Source organism: Arachis duranensis, chromosome 7 (genome assembly GCF_000817695.3).
Source record: "Arachis duranensis cultivar V14167 chromosome 7, aradu.V14167.gnm2.J7QH, whole genome shotgun sequence".
Lineage (NCBI taxonomy): Eukaryota > Viridiplantae > Streptophyta > Magnoliopsida > Fabales > Fabaceae > Arachis > Arachis duranensis.
Genome location: NC_029778.3, coordinates 36,286,813 through 36,303,665, shown reverse-complemented (window position 1 = coordinate 36,303,665; position 16,853 = coordinate 36,286,813). Strand labels below are relative to the sequence as shown.

The window sequence follows — 16,853 nt, the reverse complement described above, 5'->3', positions numbered from 1 at the left end:
GTGACAGACGCAAAAGAATCAAGGGATTCTATTCCAACCTGATTGAGAACCGACAGATGATTAGCCGTGCTGTGACAGAGCATAGGAACGTTTTCACTGAGAGGATGGGATGTAGCCATTGACAACGGTGATGCCCTACATACAGCTTGCCATGGAAAGGAGTAGGAAGGATTGAATGAATGTAATAAGAAAGTTGAGATTCAAGAGGAGCACAGCATCTCCATACGCTTATCTGAAATTCCCACTATTGATTTACATAAGTATTTCTATCCCTTTTATTTTCTATTTATTATTAATTTTCGAAACCCATAACCATTTAATCTGCCTAACTGAGATTTACAAGGTGACCATAGCTTGCTTCATACCAACAATCTCCGTGGGATCGACCCTTACTCACATAAGGTATTACTTGGATGACCCAGTACACTTGCTGGTTAAGTTGAACGGAGTTGTGAAAAGAAAGTGCTGAGTTAGTTTTTTTTTGGCACATGCCAAAGAGCCATTATTGTTGATCACAATTTCGTCCACCAATAGCCATTTTCGAAAATGACATAGGACAAAAAATGGAGCTTGGAATCAGAGTTTCTTACCAAGTTTGATAGGTTGGTCAGCGAGAGCTTTGCGTAGCTGCAAACGGCTCGTCAATCGGAGCTCCGTAACTCAAGATATGGCAAAAAGAAGAACGAGATGAATAATGCTCTTTTTCTTCCTCTCCTCTCTCAATAGCGCCCCATTTTCCCCAAATGAGCTTTTCTTGCTCATTTAAAGCTTTATATATGTTGGGCTTGGGTCCAACTTGGGTTCGGTCCAACCGCGTAGCATTTTTTGTTCGTTTGGCCCACTTTGGGCCAAAACCTTTAGAATAAGCGCCCAATTTGCTATTTCAAAAACTCTTCTAAGGTTTTTTACTGTTTTATTCTCTCTCACACAGTATTGGACAGACTTGAGACGGTACTGCCAGCTAATCTACAAGTATGTATTTTTACGTGAAATTTTTCAAAAGAGAACATTTTTCCACTCAGAAAAATCCATTGAATCTGAATCTCACATTTATAATTTAAAGAAAATATTTTCTTATATTTTCGAACCTATTCCGGGGAATTAAATTATTCTATTCTACTTAAGCGGTTTTATGTGAAAACTTCGGTTCTTACACTATAGCTCAAGTTATGCTCGTGTGTGAAAAAGTCAAGGTTGACAGTATCCACGAATTCTCTTTGCACTTGCCTTCAATTCTCTGTTCCTCCTTGTTTTTGCTTCTTTTTTCCTAACATTTCTCTACAAAAAATTATGAAACAAAAAAAAATCAAAGTACTATTAGAATATCCTTAAAAATTATATAATTATTAAGAAAAAGTCAACTTTTCTATAAGAGTTGCTAATGAAAAGTGTTTAAGATGCTCATGCATCAACAGACAAGGAGATCCTTCAAACAGGGTGAGTCCCAAAATATACTACTCTTAGTCCAGTTATATTCATTACCACAACTCGAAAATTGTAACTGACAGTCTGTGTCAATTATTTTGGGATAACCACTAACCATCAACTACATTTCTTTACCACTCAATCTAACAAGAGGCTCCTCATAATATTCCTCTAAATTTTCTATTGATCAATCCAATTGTATATTTTATGATTTCAATGATACATAATTACTTTATTTGTTAATCCTAATAGTTCTAGTCTCTTTATTCTCCATATCAAATATGAAGCAAATATAAATAAACTCCACGACAAATAAACGAAAAGGATATCTACACCTCTACACAAAATTATTTCGTCCATTTTATCTTACAGCTTTATTTTAGGGGTTTAAGTTTTTATCCTAAATATGTAATAATTAATAAGAAAAATAAATATTATTCATCATTTAGTTTCAATATACATATTAAACTAATTACATACTTAACCAGATTTTCATAATAGTAAAATTAATAAAATTAGACAATATTGTTACAAATATACCAAAAACTCATAATAATCGAAACATTGAAAATGTGAGTAAAAAGTAGAGAAATAAAAAAAGTAAATTAATTAAACTAATGGACTCATCACATCGAATGAAACTCTGATGAAAGAAAAAATGATAAGATCGTAGGTAAATAAAGAACGAGAATATGTAGAGAGAGAGAAAGAAAAAAAAGTTTAGAATGAAAAAGGAAGAAGAATACATTGACGTTTAAATTTTAGGTTTTAATTATACCGATGACTAAAGCGTCGATAATTTAATTTACCGACGATCGCAAAACGCATCATTTTATTACGGCCAATTACCAATGCTACCAATGACAATGGCCATCGATAAATTTAATAAATAGACAAATTTGAAATTTTAAAAACTCAAATTACTGACACCAATAATTAATGGCCGTTGGTAATACTATAATGTCATAATAATTAAATTATAAAATTAAATAAATATTAAATTAACTTTATCATTATTTTATTTTTAAAAATATATTTTAGTCATTGAAATTTATCGACGATCTAGCCATAAAAAAGATATATTCAAATTATTTAGAATTCATAAAACTTTATTAATATTATCAACCATCTAACCGTGGATATACAATTAACGAATTCATAATTAATTTTTAAAATTTAATTCATTATTGAACGGCTATGATGTTGATAAAGGCTACATGTCGATAATATTACTGCACGCCAGCTGGCAGCTGGTGCCAAGGTGGCGCTATAGTTTAGGGACGATTACCAACAGTTAAGCCGTTAAAACGGCCAAGGATATTAATATTATGGGAAGTTCTATGGTGTGGATGGGTAAAAAAATCCACACATGTGGATATTATGTGGCAAGCCTCATATGTTAACACGTTTTGTTTGGCATAGTGAGAAGTTTAGTTGATGGGACAGTTGGACAGGGAGGTACAGTGGGTTTGCAGCGGTACTGCATAGTGCAACAAAGTTAATAAGTTTAATTAGATGTTAATTTTTTTTGGCATGTTGGGATTATTGGACAAGTTTAATTTTTTTTCTGTCTATGTGGCCAGGAGTGGGTTTTGGGCTTTGATCATATTTTTGTATTTGCAAGTGTGCAGAACAAAATTTCTTGTTGATAAAAAGTTAGAGAAATATAACATTAATTTTGAGTAATTTGTCATGACAAATAAATGATGGGTGAGTTTTGAATAAAATATTTTTTTTGAAACATCTTCTTTTTTTATTTTTTTAAAAAATAAAAATAATTTTATTTATTTTTAAAAATTACGTAACAAATTTTTGTCTACTAATTATGTTTAGATATAATAATATAAAAAATAATTTTTTAAAATATAAATATCTTTTCTAAAAAAATAAAAAATTGTAGCTTCTAAAAACAATATTTTTTTTATAGTGAAAAGACGCTCTAAATTTTTATGATTCATTCAATTACTATTTCAAAGAGACTATAAATCCCAACACAACCATTACAATTGGTCCTATGATAATGTTCTATTTGTGATCTAACTATTATCATTTGAAGATGATGATGCCCCACATCAATATTCAGAGAATCACAAGATTTTGGTTGATACCAACGGTACAAGATGAAGATTTATTATGTCCTGGTAATGGACTTGGTGCAGCATTTTCAACATTAATTGCAACTTTCAAACCATTCCAACAGAAAACCACCTGAACTCAAGAAGTAATAGGTCTTCACTTCTTTCAGTTCAATGACATCTTTTCCACCTCCCCTTGTTATGTTCTTAATGAAATCTTTGTCTATGCAGTTCTCATAGCTTATCTTATTCACTTCCAACACATTTTGCATGTGCCTGTCATATCCAAAATCTATAACAAATTACCAATTATGAAAAACATTAGTTAATTATGTGAAATTTTATTCATTGTTCATAATATATTGTATTTTGTAAAAGAAACAATGAAAAAGAAAATCATTTTGTTCTTGTTATTCTCTTCACCAAATTTTGGAAATATAAAAATGAAATAAAATGATGTTATATTTAAAGAAGAAATTGAATTGAAAAGTATTTGATCATATCAAACATGTCTTTAGGTGTCATATAACATTGCTTTCACGCACAAGGAATAAAATATATGGAATTCTAATATTTAGATGTATGAACAAATATATAACATTAAAAAGGAAGTGGACTAAGCTTATTTAACTGCCAAAAATATTTTGGGGCCGGTGATATGTGGAAGACCGTCGAATTAAAAATCATTAAGAAACTAACCATAAAAAAACCATTAAGAACTGTCGAACCAAACCGGAAAGTCGGACCGAATATAAATGAAACGGTTCAGAGAAGACGACGTCGTTTCGTTACTTTGAAAGGGGGAAAGGGATTGCACGCGTTATCCCCCCTTCTCCAATTCATTCCTGCAGAAAATTGCTACTTCAACTAGCCTCCGACGCAGTAAGCAAACCCTAGCCTCCCGCATAACTTGTCGCCGTCAGCGGGAGTGGTCAACTGCACCCGCCGTTCGTCGCACCCAAGGAATTCCGCTGTGCTGCTCTTATGCCTATCCCTGTATCGTCCGCGTCTGCTGCTCGCCTATCGGACCTGTGCTAGCCAGCTCGCGGATCCGTTAGGCAGTGAGTGGTCTGCATGGTGGTTCCTGCACGCAGTCCCCGAGTGTCGTCGCAGTTATTGGGTACTCGTGTTTCGGCTTTCTTGTCGCCGCTGGCAGAAGGAAGTCGCGGAAAATCCTGATTGCTTGCGTTTGGAGGGGAGGTCGCGGCGTCGCAGTCGCCCGTTGGTGAGTCTCTGCACCATGCCTATTATGTTTCGTATTGTTCAGATTTACCTTCCCATCGTATATATGTATGTTGCTGAAAATGTATTCAATAAATTTGCCATGTTGCGGAAGTAAATGTTGCGATAAATCGGGACTTTACTAGGGTTTGTTAAATTTGTTGCTGTAGGTTGAATTTGTTGCTTCCCAATTAGAGAACCAGAACTTAATGCTCAGTCAGTGTTTGCTTGATTGGCGTTGAACATTGATTGTATTTGATTGTGAATTCTAAATTCAGAACCATAAAATTTTAAATTTGCACTGCCTATGTAACTTATTCACTGTTAGTTCATTTTTTTTGTTGTTGTTAATCATTGTGACGAGGCTGGTTAATATTGGGTTGAAAAGTGTTGAATGTTTAATAATGTTTCGTTGTTTGTAGCTTGTGTTCTTGTTAAATAATTTGCAATTCATGATCTTTTTATTTATGATACGCTTCATGTGTTTAATTTCACACTACTTGTAGCATTTGAAATAAGTTTATGATAACTGCGATGCAATAATCTGCTTGGATAGGTGATGTAATTATTGAGTTCAATAGGTTGGGTTTTTTTGTTCTTGTTATTAGTAAGACATGGATAGTATTTTTACTGCATTCCAAAAATTTTAAATTTGCACTGCCTATTTAACTTATTCACTGTTGGTTCATTATTTTTTGTACTTGTTAATCATTGTGACGAGCCTAGTTAAAATATGGCTGAAAAGTGTTGAAAGTTTAATCATGTTTCGTTGTTCATTACTTGTGTTGTTGTTAAATAATTTGCAATACGTGATGTTTTGATTTATTATACGCTTCATGTGTTTAATTTCACACTGCTTCTAGCATTTGAAATAAGTTTATGATAACTGCGATTTAATAATCTGTTTGGATAGGTGCTGTAATTATTGAGTTCAAGAGGTTGAGTTTTGCTCTTCTTGTTATTAGTAAGACATGGATAGTATTTTTACTGCGTTCAGAACCTTAAAATTTTAAATTTGCACTGCCTATGCAACTTATTCAGTGTTCGTTCATTATTTTTTGTAGTTGTTAATCATTGTGACGACCGTAATAAAAATTTGGCTGAAAAGTGTTGAAAGTTTAATCATGTTTCATTGTTCCTAACTTGTGTTGTTGTTAAATAATTTGCAATACGTGATCTTTTGATTTATTATACGCTTCATGGGTTTAATTTCACACTGCTTCTAGCATTTGAAATAAGTTTATGATAACTGCGATTTAATAATATGCTTGGATAGGTGCTGTAATTATTGAGTTCAAGAGGTTGAGTTTTGACCTTCTTGTTATTAATAAGACATGGATAGTATTTTTACTACGTTGGCACATTTATTTCTGAGTTTGCTGTGGGCTTGGGTGCTGTGTGGTAACTAGCACTTGTCACTTTTGTTGGAATTCATTTGGTAGCTATCATTGGAGGGTATCGTTGCATGTATTTAAGATAACAAAATGGTATATAGCGGTGGGTTCGTTGACCTAACAAGCTTATGTTTTATTTGGGGGACAAGAGATTTGTGTGGTTGGTTTTGTGCAGTATTGTTGGATTATTTTTTTTTTCAATTGAGCTTAATTTCCAGGCATGCTTTAAGAATTTGGCACTGTGTGGTGAATATTTTGATGGACGTTCCCGAGGCTGTTGACATTAATGCAATGTGTGAGGAGGGGGCAGGCGTGATGGGCGCAGTCGATTTTGGAGATGTAGCCGATATAACAGAAAATGATATTTTGAGGAAGGTGTTTCGTAGCGAAGACGATGCATACGAGTTTTATAAGAGATTAGGAAAATTCTACGGGTTTGGTATAAGAAGGGGAGACATGTTCAAGGATGAGAAGGGTAATTTGGTTCGGAGAAGATTTTTTTGCAATAGAGAGGGACAGAGAGATAAGAAACATTATAACAGGATCGACAGGAAGAGGCCTCACAAGCCGGAGACAAGGACGATAAGCCGGAGACAAGGATGAATTGTGAAGCAAGAATGTGTATATATTTAGATAAGGACAGCTCGTTGTGGAAGGTCAAGAAAATCATTTTGAACCACAATCACGACATGACTCATCCTGGAATGGTCCATCTAATTACAAGTTTTCGTTCGTTGACGGATGCTGCGAAAGCCCAATTAGATGGGTTTCAAGGTTGTGGCATCTCCACGGAAAAGACAATGCGGTACATGGCTGGGGTATCTGGAGGGTATTCATTGGTAGGTTTTTTGAAGAAAGATGCTTATAACTACGTGGATAAGAGGCGTCGTGCAAAGATAGTTGACGGAGACGCGAACGCAGCTATAGTGTACTTGGAGGGTAAAGTCGATGCAGACCCAACTTCGATGGCAAGGTATAATGTGACAGAAGACGAGATGCTAGCGAATTTACTGTGGGCAGATGGTGGCAACAGGATAGATTACCAATACTTTGGAGACGTACTTGCATTCGACTCAACCTATAAGAAGAACAAATACAAGAGGCCGCTGGTGATTTTCTCAGGATGTAATAACCACAAGCAAACATGTATTTTTGGGTTTGGTTTGGTGTTAGATGAGAGCATTGCATCATACACGTGGCTGTTGGAGAATTTCTTGGAGGTCATGTGCAGCAAGCAGCCTTCTGTTGTTGTCACAGATGGTGATGACTCAATTCGAGAAGCCGTTCGAACAATTTTTCCAAATGCCACGCATAGGTTATGTGCTTGGCACTTAGAGAAGAATGTCACGTCAAACGTGAAGGATGACAATTTACGTCGGCTTTTTAATCGGTGGATTTATTCTGAAATGAGGGCTGATGACTTTGAGGCAGAGTGGGCTCAGGCCGCAGCCGATTATGGCTTGCAGGATTCACTATGGTGGAACCAAGTCTATGGGAAAAAGGAGATGTGGGCAAATGCTTTCTTGTGCGAGAAATTCTGTGCCGGGTATCGGACAACATCACGGTGCGAAGGGATAAATTCGGTGTGCAAGAATTTTCTTGAATCAAAACACAGTATGTTGGAGCTTGTTCAGAATCTAGAACTTCTTGTGCGAGAGTATAGGAACAATGAGGTGTTGGCACAGTTCAGGTCTATTTATAGTGAACCAGTGCTGACAACCTCGCTGGAATCCCTTGAGCGTCATGCAGCTTCTGTTTACACGAGAGCGGTATTTGTAGATGCTAAACGGGAGATTCAGAGTGTATCTTCAGTTAATTTTGTTGGGGTGAGGCGGTCGTTGACCACAAAGGTGTACACAGTTGAGGAGTACGGTCATCCAGGCCGTCACATTATAGTATTATGTGATAAGAACATGGGTAAATTAGAATGTGGTTGTAATTTTTGGAGAATTCAGGGGTTTCCATGCAAACATATGTTTTTTGTCATGAAGCATGAACACTTGTTGACAATACCTAGTAGTCTAGTGTTGAAGCGTTGGACCAAAGAAGCAAAATCATTAGGCGCATACACTGAGAAAACAGATGACGGGGGTGATAGAGGGTTCTTGCTTCGCCATGGAGCACTTCATTCGGCGTCCAGATGGTTGTTCTTTTTAGGGGCCCAGAAGGTTGGGTTATTCGGTGTTGCTTTGGAGGGGATTCGCCGACTATGTGCAACATTGGAATCAGAGTTAGCCAATGGTGTTCATCCTACCAAGTCTAAGCAATGCGGTGAAATTCGAGATCCAGTTGTTGTGCGAACAAAGGGAGCACCAAGGGGTCATAAGAGAAAGGCGTCCAAGAGAAAGTGTGCCAACTGCAACAAGCCGGGACATACAAAGAGGACTTGCACAGATGGAAGGCCTTGTCGGGGAAAAAAAACCCGAGTGGATACATTCAATTCGGCTGAGGACGAGGGACAAAGTGAGGAGGTAATTTAGAATTTAATATAAATTTATTTGTTCGTAACGGGTGAATATTTTTAAGTTGCTTATATACTATGCAAGTTCTTGCATCTAAATTAAGTTTTTTGATGTGAAGAACCTTTTACTCATATGTGAATCAGTAACAACTGTGACTTATTTAGGTGGCTGAACTGGAAGCGACCGAATCCAATGATCAAACTATTGGGGTAGAACACGTGATCGGAGGTGGGTCTGTTCGAATGCCGCAGGTAGAACTAATCAATACGGTTCCATTTTGCAGATACCGTGGGCAGTAGTCATTCGGAATGAGCGACGATATTGGTCAAAATCACCAGGTTTGTTAATACACGCATAAACATTTACTATGTTAGGGTAATAGGGTGTGCCATGTCGTTCACGAATTTGGTAAATGACACTGTTTCAGGTTCAGAAACTACTCCACAACTTCTCTAAACTGATGTAGATGAGTGGAACATTCGTTCGAGTATTCAAACCAACCGCATGGTGGTTCATATGGAGTAGTTTTGTGTGATAGGGTTTGTTGAAACCATCCGTAGCCTTTTTAATGTTGCTTTCATGTTAAACTAATCCATGTATAGTAGCATGGGGACCAACATGTTTAACCTTATGTTGTTTATCCTATTGAGATGTTTAGGTGTAATGCAGGTAATTATCGTAGCGAGAAGCACTGTTGCATTTTCAGTCGTATTTATATGTTCAACTATTTAATATGTTTTATTAAAGAGCTTACATAAGGAGTTACTGTTAATACAACATGGGTGCTGAAATAAGGTAATGTCTTACGAGAAAAACGCAAAACTGGATAAATGAGTGATGTTAGGTGCTTTCTTCTATTTGGAAAGTTTGGTTGCGATGGGCTAAGTAATGGTAGTTATGTAGCAGATATAAGTGTTAAGAACAAGTATTCTACATTGTTGGGAGTTTGCTGTACCAGGATAAAAAAAAATTTCCTATTAAATATTAGGTCCGTAGGGAATAACAACACGGTCACAACATATCAGGTTGGTCAGTTCCCACTATAGGTGAATCATTGTATATTGAGTCACCGAAAACGACTTAATCTTTATAATCTGCAATTACATCCAATAAGAAGTTGTATTTAATTTAGTAGTTTCGCGGCCCATTTTGGTTAGTATTATTACATGTTGACTTAATATATATACATATCCTACTACATTAAGTTTATTTCAAAATAATATACGCTTTCTTTTGTGTTAAGTTAATTTTTTTATTAAAATTGATTTAGAAAAAACAGTAAATACATAATCTCAAAGAACAATAATACTTAAGTTTTCTGTATTAGTTAATTAATTGAACATATTAACATTTTGTTTCTTTAATTTAAATACAACTAAAATTGTTAGTGATTTTTTAAAAAAATATTTAACAGAAAAAATTTTAATAAATTTAAGAACGTTGTCATAGCCCAAAAAATGAAGTCATACTTTGTCTTCTTAATTGTGTACCCACACAAAAAATTGAACCCACTTAATTCCTAAGGGATCAAGGGTCTGAGACAACAAAAGGGCCAGTTCATCTTCACCCTTAACCCAACCATAAAGGTTTACCAATGGTGCCTCTTTATATCAACCAAACAGCCCATCATCGGGAACATGTTGGTTGGAACTAAAGGGGCATTTTACATCACATACTCCTCATATAATGTTTAAACATTCCAGCATGATAAGATTCAAAAAAACCAAAAAAACAAAAAATATTCCATAATTGGCCACCAAAAAAGGGTACATCTTGGCTGAGTACATTCTATATGGTTGGGCTTGTAGTAACATCCACCTGGTCAGTCATCTTCTTAGTCTTTCTGGATGATTTCCTACATATTTTGTCCCAATATTCTACAGCTTTCCGGCCGATTTCAGCTCGATATGGATTGTGTCTTCCCAATACAATATCAATTGCTAACCTCATTCTTGTATGTTCGTTAACAACCTACAAAACGGAAAACGTTACAACAGAATCAGTATTAGGAAACGCTGAATTTGCTATCCTATTGACGGCACATCAACTGGTATCTTGAGTTACCGGTAGGTCGTAGTTACTCCACAGATGGGATTGGATCATCCATTGAGCGACCCACACTCCGCAGTCGTTCCTGAAGTTAACATCATTAGGCAAAATGGGCCACCATAAATCAGACCAGTATGAAAAAATGAATGGTGGTATTATAACCTTTCAAGAAAACAAATAGAGACGGGGTATTTTAATTTATTTAATTAATATTCATAATAAGATGCTTTATATCGTTCTGGCTATGTCTTTGACCTTTGATCAATTTAAGTAACCACACAATAAATTGTCTTAAAGCTAATTAAACCATTCATACAAATTTACCAAGTCATATAGAGAACCTGAGGCATCAACGTATATCATAATAGGTGCTTAAATGCTTGGAAACTACGTACTCCATTTTGGATGGAAAACCTCTTATTTGCCACCTAGGGGGAAACAATGGAAGACCAAAAATAAACCAATTACTTACGAGCCATATGCTTGTTGTCCGATCTCAGGCTCCAATATTTCATAAGTGGATGGCTTGTGCATTTCATTAGGCGCTCCTTCGTAGAAATAGTCATCACACAACAAGTTTTCCAAGAAAAATGCCTGTTTCATCCGGAAGCCAACATGCATTATTTGACGTTAAAAAAAGTGCATCTTTCCGTTGTTTCACATAGAAGTAATTTGTGTTATTAAAAAATTTCTTCAGTCACGCTTACCACATACAACATCTGATCCTTACGTGACTTTGTAAGGTTGGAATCTTTCAGCGAGTCAAGATACACTAACTTCCAGTTGAAGAAATCAATAATCATCAGATACCAATGATCCTCCGTGTGCAGCGGAATGTAGACCTGAGGATGTTTAACGTAACAGTTTGTTTGGCACCTATAGAGACATTTACCATATGATGAAAAATGGAGAAATTTACCTTAAAGAGTTGGTCTGCTTTCCCCATGAACTTGCGCTTGATGTACTCCAGCGTGCTTGGACAATAATTGGTTGGATTAACCGCGATTTACTGTAATTCTTTAAGTTACAAATTGCAATTTCGTAACATTTACAAGGAGAAATGATGGACGATCGTTACCTGGAAAGAGGTGGGAAGCCACCACCTCTTGAGAACAGAATCCGACGTAGCGCCTTCAGTGCACATGACAGCAACCAGACTTATCACCTATGAAATGGAACGACAAATAAATATTTATTACGACAAGGATCAGCCAATGTGTTTCTAGAGTATGTAAGGAAAAATTCAAACCGCATAAGCATTGTGATTAGTTCGTACGTCATCCACGACCCGTTCACCAGGACATAGGGTGTGCAGGGCACGCCGGTCACCGAGACAGTGCTCGGTTGGGACGAGGACCTCGCTGTTAAGTAACACAAAAAGTATTACAACGGCATAGCCAATATATAAGTCAACCTACGCAAACAACATAATGGAAATCATGAAACATAGATTGGTAAACCTCTTCGGCAAATCCTTCCCAAAAACATAGGCGGCAACAGCAAGTTCCATTCCAACAAACTCCATTCCCTCAAGCGGTGGGAATAGTATTTTATACACTGTTTATCAAATCATACTTAGTTAGACGAAACTCAAATAGGCAAACAATATTACATTCTTCATATATATTCATCAATAGGAGGATAATGGTCAAACCTTAGGTGTCTCAGCACCATCCATATAGGCATTAGAATGAGTGTAATAGGTGAATGGAGTTCCATGACCCTGCTGCTGTACCTCCAACATGACATCGGTGCTAGACTCTTGTTCCTCAAAATGTAGCTTGCGCTAAGCAAAATGACCATAAATGAAAAACACATGGTATTAACACATCAGACTCCATGGAGACAAAAGACCCTAACAAAAAAATGCAGCTTGTCACACATAAAAATCATTTCAACCCAATCTGACCTTCAAGGACCTATTTGTAGTCTTTGACTTTGCCGATTTCAACCCTGGCGTCCTCCTTGCTACCACCCCTGTCCCTATCTTTTTGGTGCCATCGCTGGTCTTTCTAGGTCGGCCCCGTCTCTCTTTTGCTGGATCGTTATTTCCTTCATCCTTTTTGCCTGGCACAGGATCCTCTTTGGTTGACACATTCTTGATCAAAGCTCCGAGTATGTGGCTGTGACCTTCAACCACTTCTGTCAGCTTCTTGATTTGGTCTCCATGAGACTGCAGAAGGGCCTTCGTTGTTTCCTTATCTTTATCCAAATGCTGCAAGTATAGTGGATAAGTAGGAAATCAGCACATGAATAACCCAACAAAACCGAACATAGTAAACCCTCGTGACATCTACATCTCAACAAATACACTTGACCAAATAAGATTTCATACCTCTCTAATGCCACCAAGGAGACGCAAGACTTGTTGGTCCTGCATTGTCCCATTCTCACTGGCATCAGTTCTTCCTTCCCTGCAAAAAACAATCCGCCATATGGAGGCAGCATTATACACAACTTAGTGTATCTATCCTCGTTCAAACTAACAATCTGTACCTGTCAAGTTCAGACTGGGATGCTGGGGTATCTTCAGAAAACTTCAACACTTCTGTTTCCTTGCGAAAGGGTGACACAAGATTTTTCTCCATCGTTGTGGGTTAGCATTAAGCGTCTTTGCTATGTCGGGAAGAATAATCAGTTGTATGAGTAGTATAAAGCTCTCAAAGTGTGCATGCATTCCCGTATGAAGACAATGATACAAGCATACTTCATGGGCTTGGGCCTGGTGCTTTTTGGACTGGTGAGGTCAGGTAGGCCCAATACAGAGTCTCGCTTACCTTGATGGACACTTCGTGTAGTGTCTCATTCGTCATTTGTACATGCCCTACCATTAATTTTGTTATAAAATATTTTAATAGATTTATCAACCCTCACTATACTTACCCTCCAAGAAAGATTAAGTGTGAGAGAAACCCCTTTTTTTTGCTCGTATTGTCACATCATAAGACACCCACCATTCCTCTCTGATGCGCCCCCATCAATCAATCCAAGCATCATATCATTTCTTTTCAAGACAATATCTAGAAGATTCAACCCAATTAGGAAAATGAGTTCTTCCTAACCACCTGAAACCAACGTTATAACAAAATTAAATTGGTTAGATTAACTGATAACAATCTCGTTTCACCTAAAAAAACTTGGTTTGCCTTCATTATTTTTATTCAGGCTTTCTTTGGCTTTCCGAAACAAAATACAAGACAAGAAAATAAGAGAAAAATAAATGAGAGTAAAGTAAAGCAAATACAACGAAAAGTATAATTTTTTGTATGTGGTTTGTATTTAGGAAAAATTAATGAAAAGAAAATAATCAGATATTTTTTTTTCGGGTTTTGAAGGAAATAAAAATGAAAACAAAGAAAACCATAATATTATAAATTTATATTAATACCCTTTTTTGCATTATATGAAACCTATAATTTATTAATGATAAGGGGTAAATGTCTAACTTTATTCATATCGATATAATTTATCATTATTTTCTTCTTATTTGTGGACATAAAAAAATTTAGTGCGCCCGAAACTATTCTTTATCTTTTTCCTATATGTTCTCTTTTCATGCAATTAACAAAAACCATTTTCATTAATTTTTTCTCATCCTATTTTATTTTCCGTTAAATCCCATCAATACAAACAATGTCTTAATTTCCCCAAAATACGTAATTTACGGACAAAATTCAATCATATTAAGAGTTTATTGTCCACACCAATAATACAAAAAATATAACTCGTCCAAAAATAGCACCTAATCCATGATCATGATAACTACTTTGTTGAGAGTACATAACAAGAGTACTAACGTATGTTATTTTATACGTTATTGTTATATGCGGCGTGCTCCCATACAGGCACTTAAAACGTCTTCCTGTCGAGGCGCTTACGTTTTGCACTATTATTGGACGTATTCATGAATCATTTATTTTAATTTTTTTGGTAAATCAGAATAAAACTGATTTTTTATAACCATAACAATAAATCCATTTTTTTCGATACCTACATTTTTAGGGATTTAAATGTCTACAAAACAAAAAAACAGGAAAATATTTGTCTTTTTATCATAAATTTTAAATATATTGGATTTAGATTTTGTAACTCATTCGGATCATATCGGGTTTAATAATTATATTGCAAACAGTTGGGTTTATTATTACTGCTATATTAACCCGATTTTGTTCTGATTTATTAAAAAATAAATTATTAATCAGTTTCATAAAAATATCAGATAATAACATGACACATGTAAACATGTTTAAAGAAAAAATACTTTTCATTTTTTAAAGTGGTCTCCTATTAAATTATTTTAACAAGTACATATCATTTTTTATTGTCTACAGAAAACTTAAAAATTTATCTATTTTTTGTATGTTATTTTTACCCTAATAAATCAATATTATTTTTCATTACGAAATTAAAAATTCATAACATACCCAATATAGATACTGTCAGAACAACTATATAAAAAATATAATGAAGGAAGTTCAAAAAAACGAATTAAATATACTTAAGAAGATAATGTCATAATTATTTTTTTTTGTTATTAATAAATCATCAACAACCAATGTAAGCATCTGTTTAACCAAATCATTTGCTACTTAAAAATATGACTAAATAAATAACCCAATTCATTATTTTAAATAACAAATTTCCGACTTAGTTCTAATTGCATTTTACTTTTCTATATTCTTTTCATTTTCATTACCGTAAATCTCAAAATTCGTTGGTAAGTATAATTCATCATGATAGCCTTGGTTCTTTACTCGATTATTCGGGAGTTTGCTCATAACTTTTTTTTTCTTCTACTTCAAGTTCTTTAATCCTTTACTTATTACTAACACCATAAAGTTACTTCAACAAAGTTATCTTATTTATTAGGAAAACTTTACCCATTTACTTTCTCTAATGAAAATCACTTAGCACGTCACTAAACCAACCTCACATCCACATGTGACTTGTATCACAGCATAATCCACATTAACCTTTTTTCAATAGTACAGCCCAACCAAAACACCTGAACAATACTCAGTTACAACCAGAAGAATGCAAGTCTTCCATCTACTCAAAACAAAAGAAAAGATTAAAACTAGAACCATATACACTAACACAATTACATGCAACCTATTCCTCCAACATTTCTCCAAACATTTCAACTTGTCCTCTAAGATCTTCGTTTTCAACTTCCAGTACACGAATTCGTTCATTCAACCTGTCAACTTCCTCCTTCTTAGCATCATTTAACTGCTCTGTCACACGGCCAAGAATGTGATAGTTGTAATCACTAACAGTATATCCCGTGGCAGAAAGAATCTTCTCAACCATTGCGAATGACACTTCCTGCCGAGCAAAACGCTCCTCGTAACACAAGGGACCATGGGCAACAAGATCTAGACCTCTGTCATTCTGTGGAAGAACAACCGTAAATCCAAACAAGACATCACCATCCCTTGACTTCATATCCTGAGGAACAAAAACCGGGGGACCAATCCCGAAGAAAGAGCACGTTCGCATCAACATCAGCTCCATGTCTTCGACATGCATGAACGCACTCTCTTTCACAGGCGCCACCACTACGCGACCCAACTCTGTATGGTCTAACACTTACGCACATCAATAACAAGAAAACCCCTTTGACATTAAACGATTCATACATGAAACTGTTGGAAAAGACTTAAAAAAATTATTCTAATATCTCACCTCCGTCTCCACCAGACTTTACTCCACCAACACAGTGCTCGCTGGTCGCTGCCACTACTCCCGAGCATCCTTGCTGAGATGATGGGAGTGAGCAAAAAGCCCCTTCCAATAATTTACACGATCTTTTGCTCACTGGTTGAACAACATTTGCTGGCTGACGGATGGAAGTTGCTGTCGCGCTTCGCAACCAAGCATAAGCCTCATCCAAATCCCTAAAGCCACGATGTTCAGCATTTCGGTAGCCATTCACCTGGTCCTCACACTCCTTCCATGTCCTATAAATACCAGGGACTCGACCCCTGCGCACTACATAGAATGGAAAACGACCAACCTCAATGCTCATCACGCTTAACGCATACACCGAAAAATGTATATTGCAACGGGAGTGGAGGAAGCAACACTGACACCACTAATGTCTTTCCTCAAATCTGACCCTAACTCATTTTAAACCCATTTTATATATCATCCTGTAAGATACATTTGCACCCACATCTCATATAAGTGTCCACTCACTCCTGTTCACAATAATATAGTCATTC

General features: G+C 35.9%; 1 protein-coding gene across 1 annotated transcript; it reads left to right on the top strand.

Moving 5' to 3' along the window:
- The first annotated feature begins 6,804 nt into the window (after positions 1-6,804).
- Positions 6,805-8,876, top strand: LOC107480519 (protein FAR1-RELATED SEQUENCE 5-like). The gene is made up of 2 exons (XM_016100671.3): positions 6,805-8,586; positions 8,742-8,876. The coding sequence occupies exons 1-2, from the start codon at positions 6,805-6,807 to the stop codon at positions 8,874-8,876; spliced, it is 1,917 nt and encodes a 638-aa protein (XP_015956157.2).
- The last annotated feature ends 7,977 nt before the right edge of the window (positions 8,877-16,853 follow it).

Bases quoted from the DNA above. Each gene is read 5' to 3' on its own strand.
- LOC107480519 (XM_016100671.3), top strand. From the start codon at position 6,805: ATGACTCATCCTGGAATGGTCCATCTAATTACAAGTTTTCGTTCGTTG. The intron at 8,587-8,741 runs GTAATTTAGAAT...TGACTTATTTAG, and splicing joins ACGAGGGACAAAGTGAGGAG to GTGGCTGAACTGGAAGCGAC.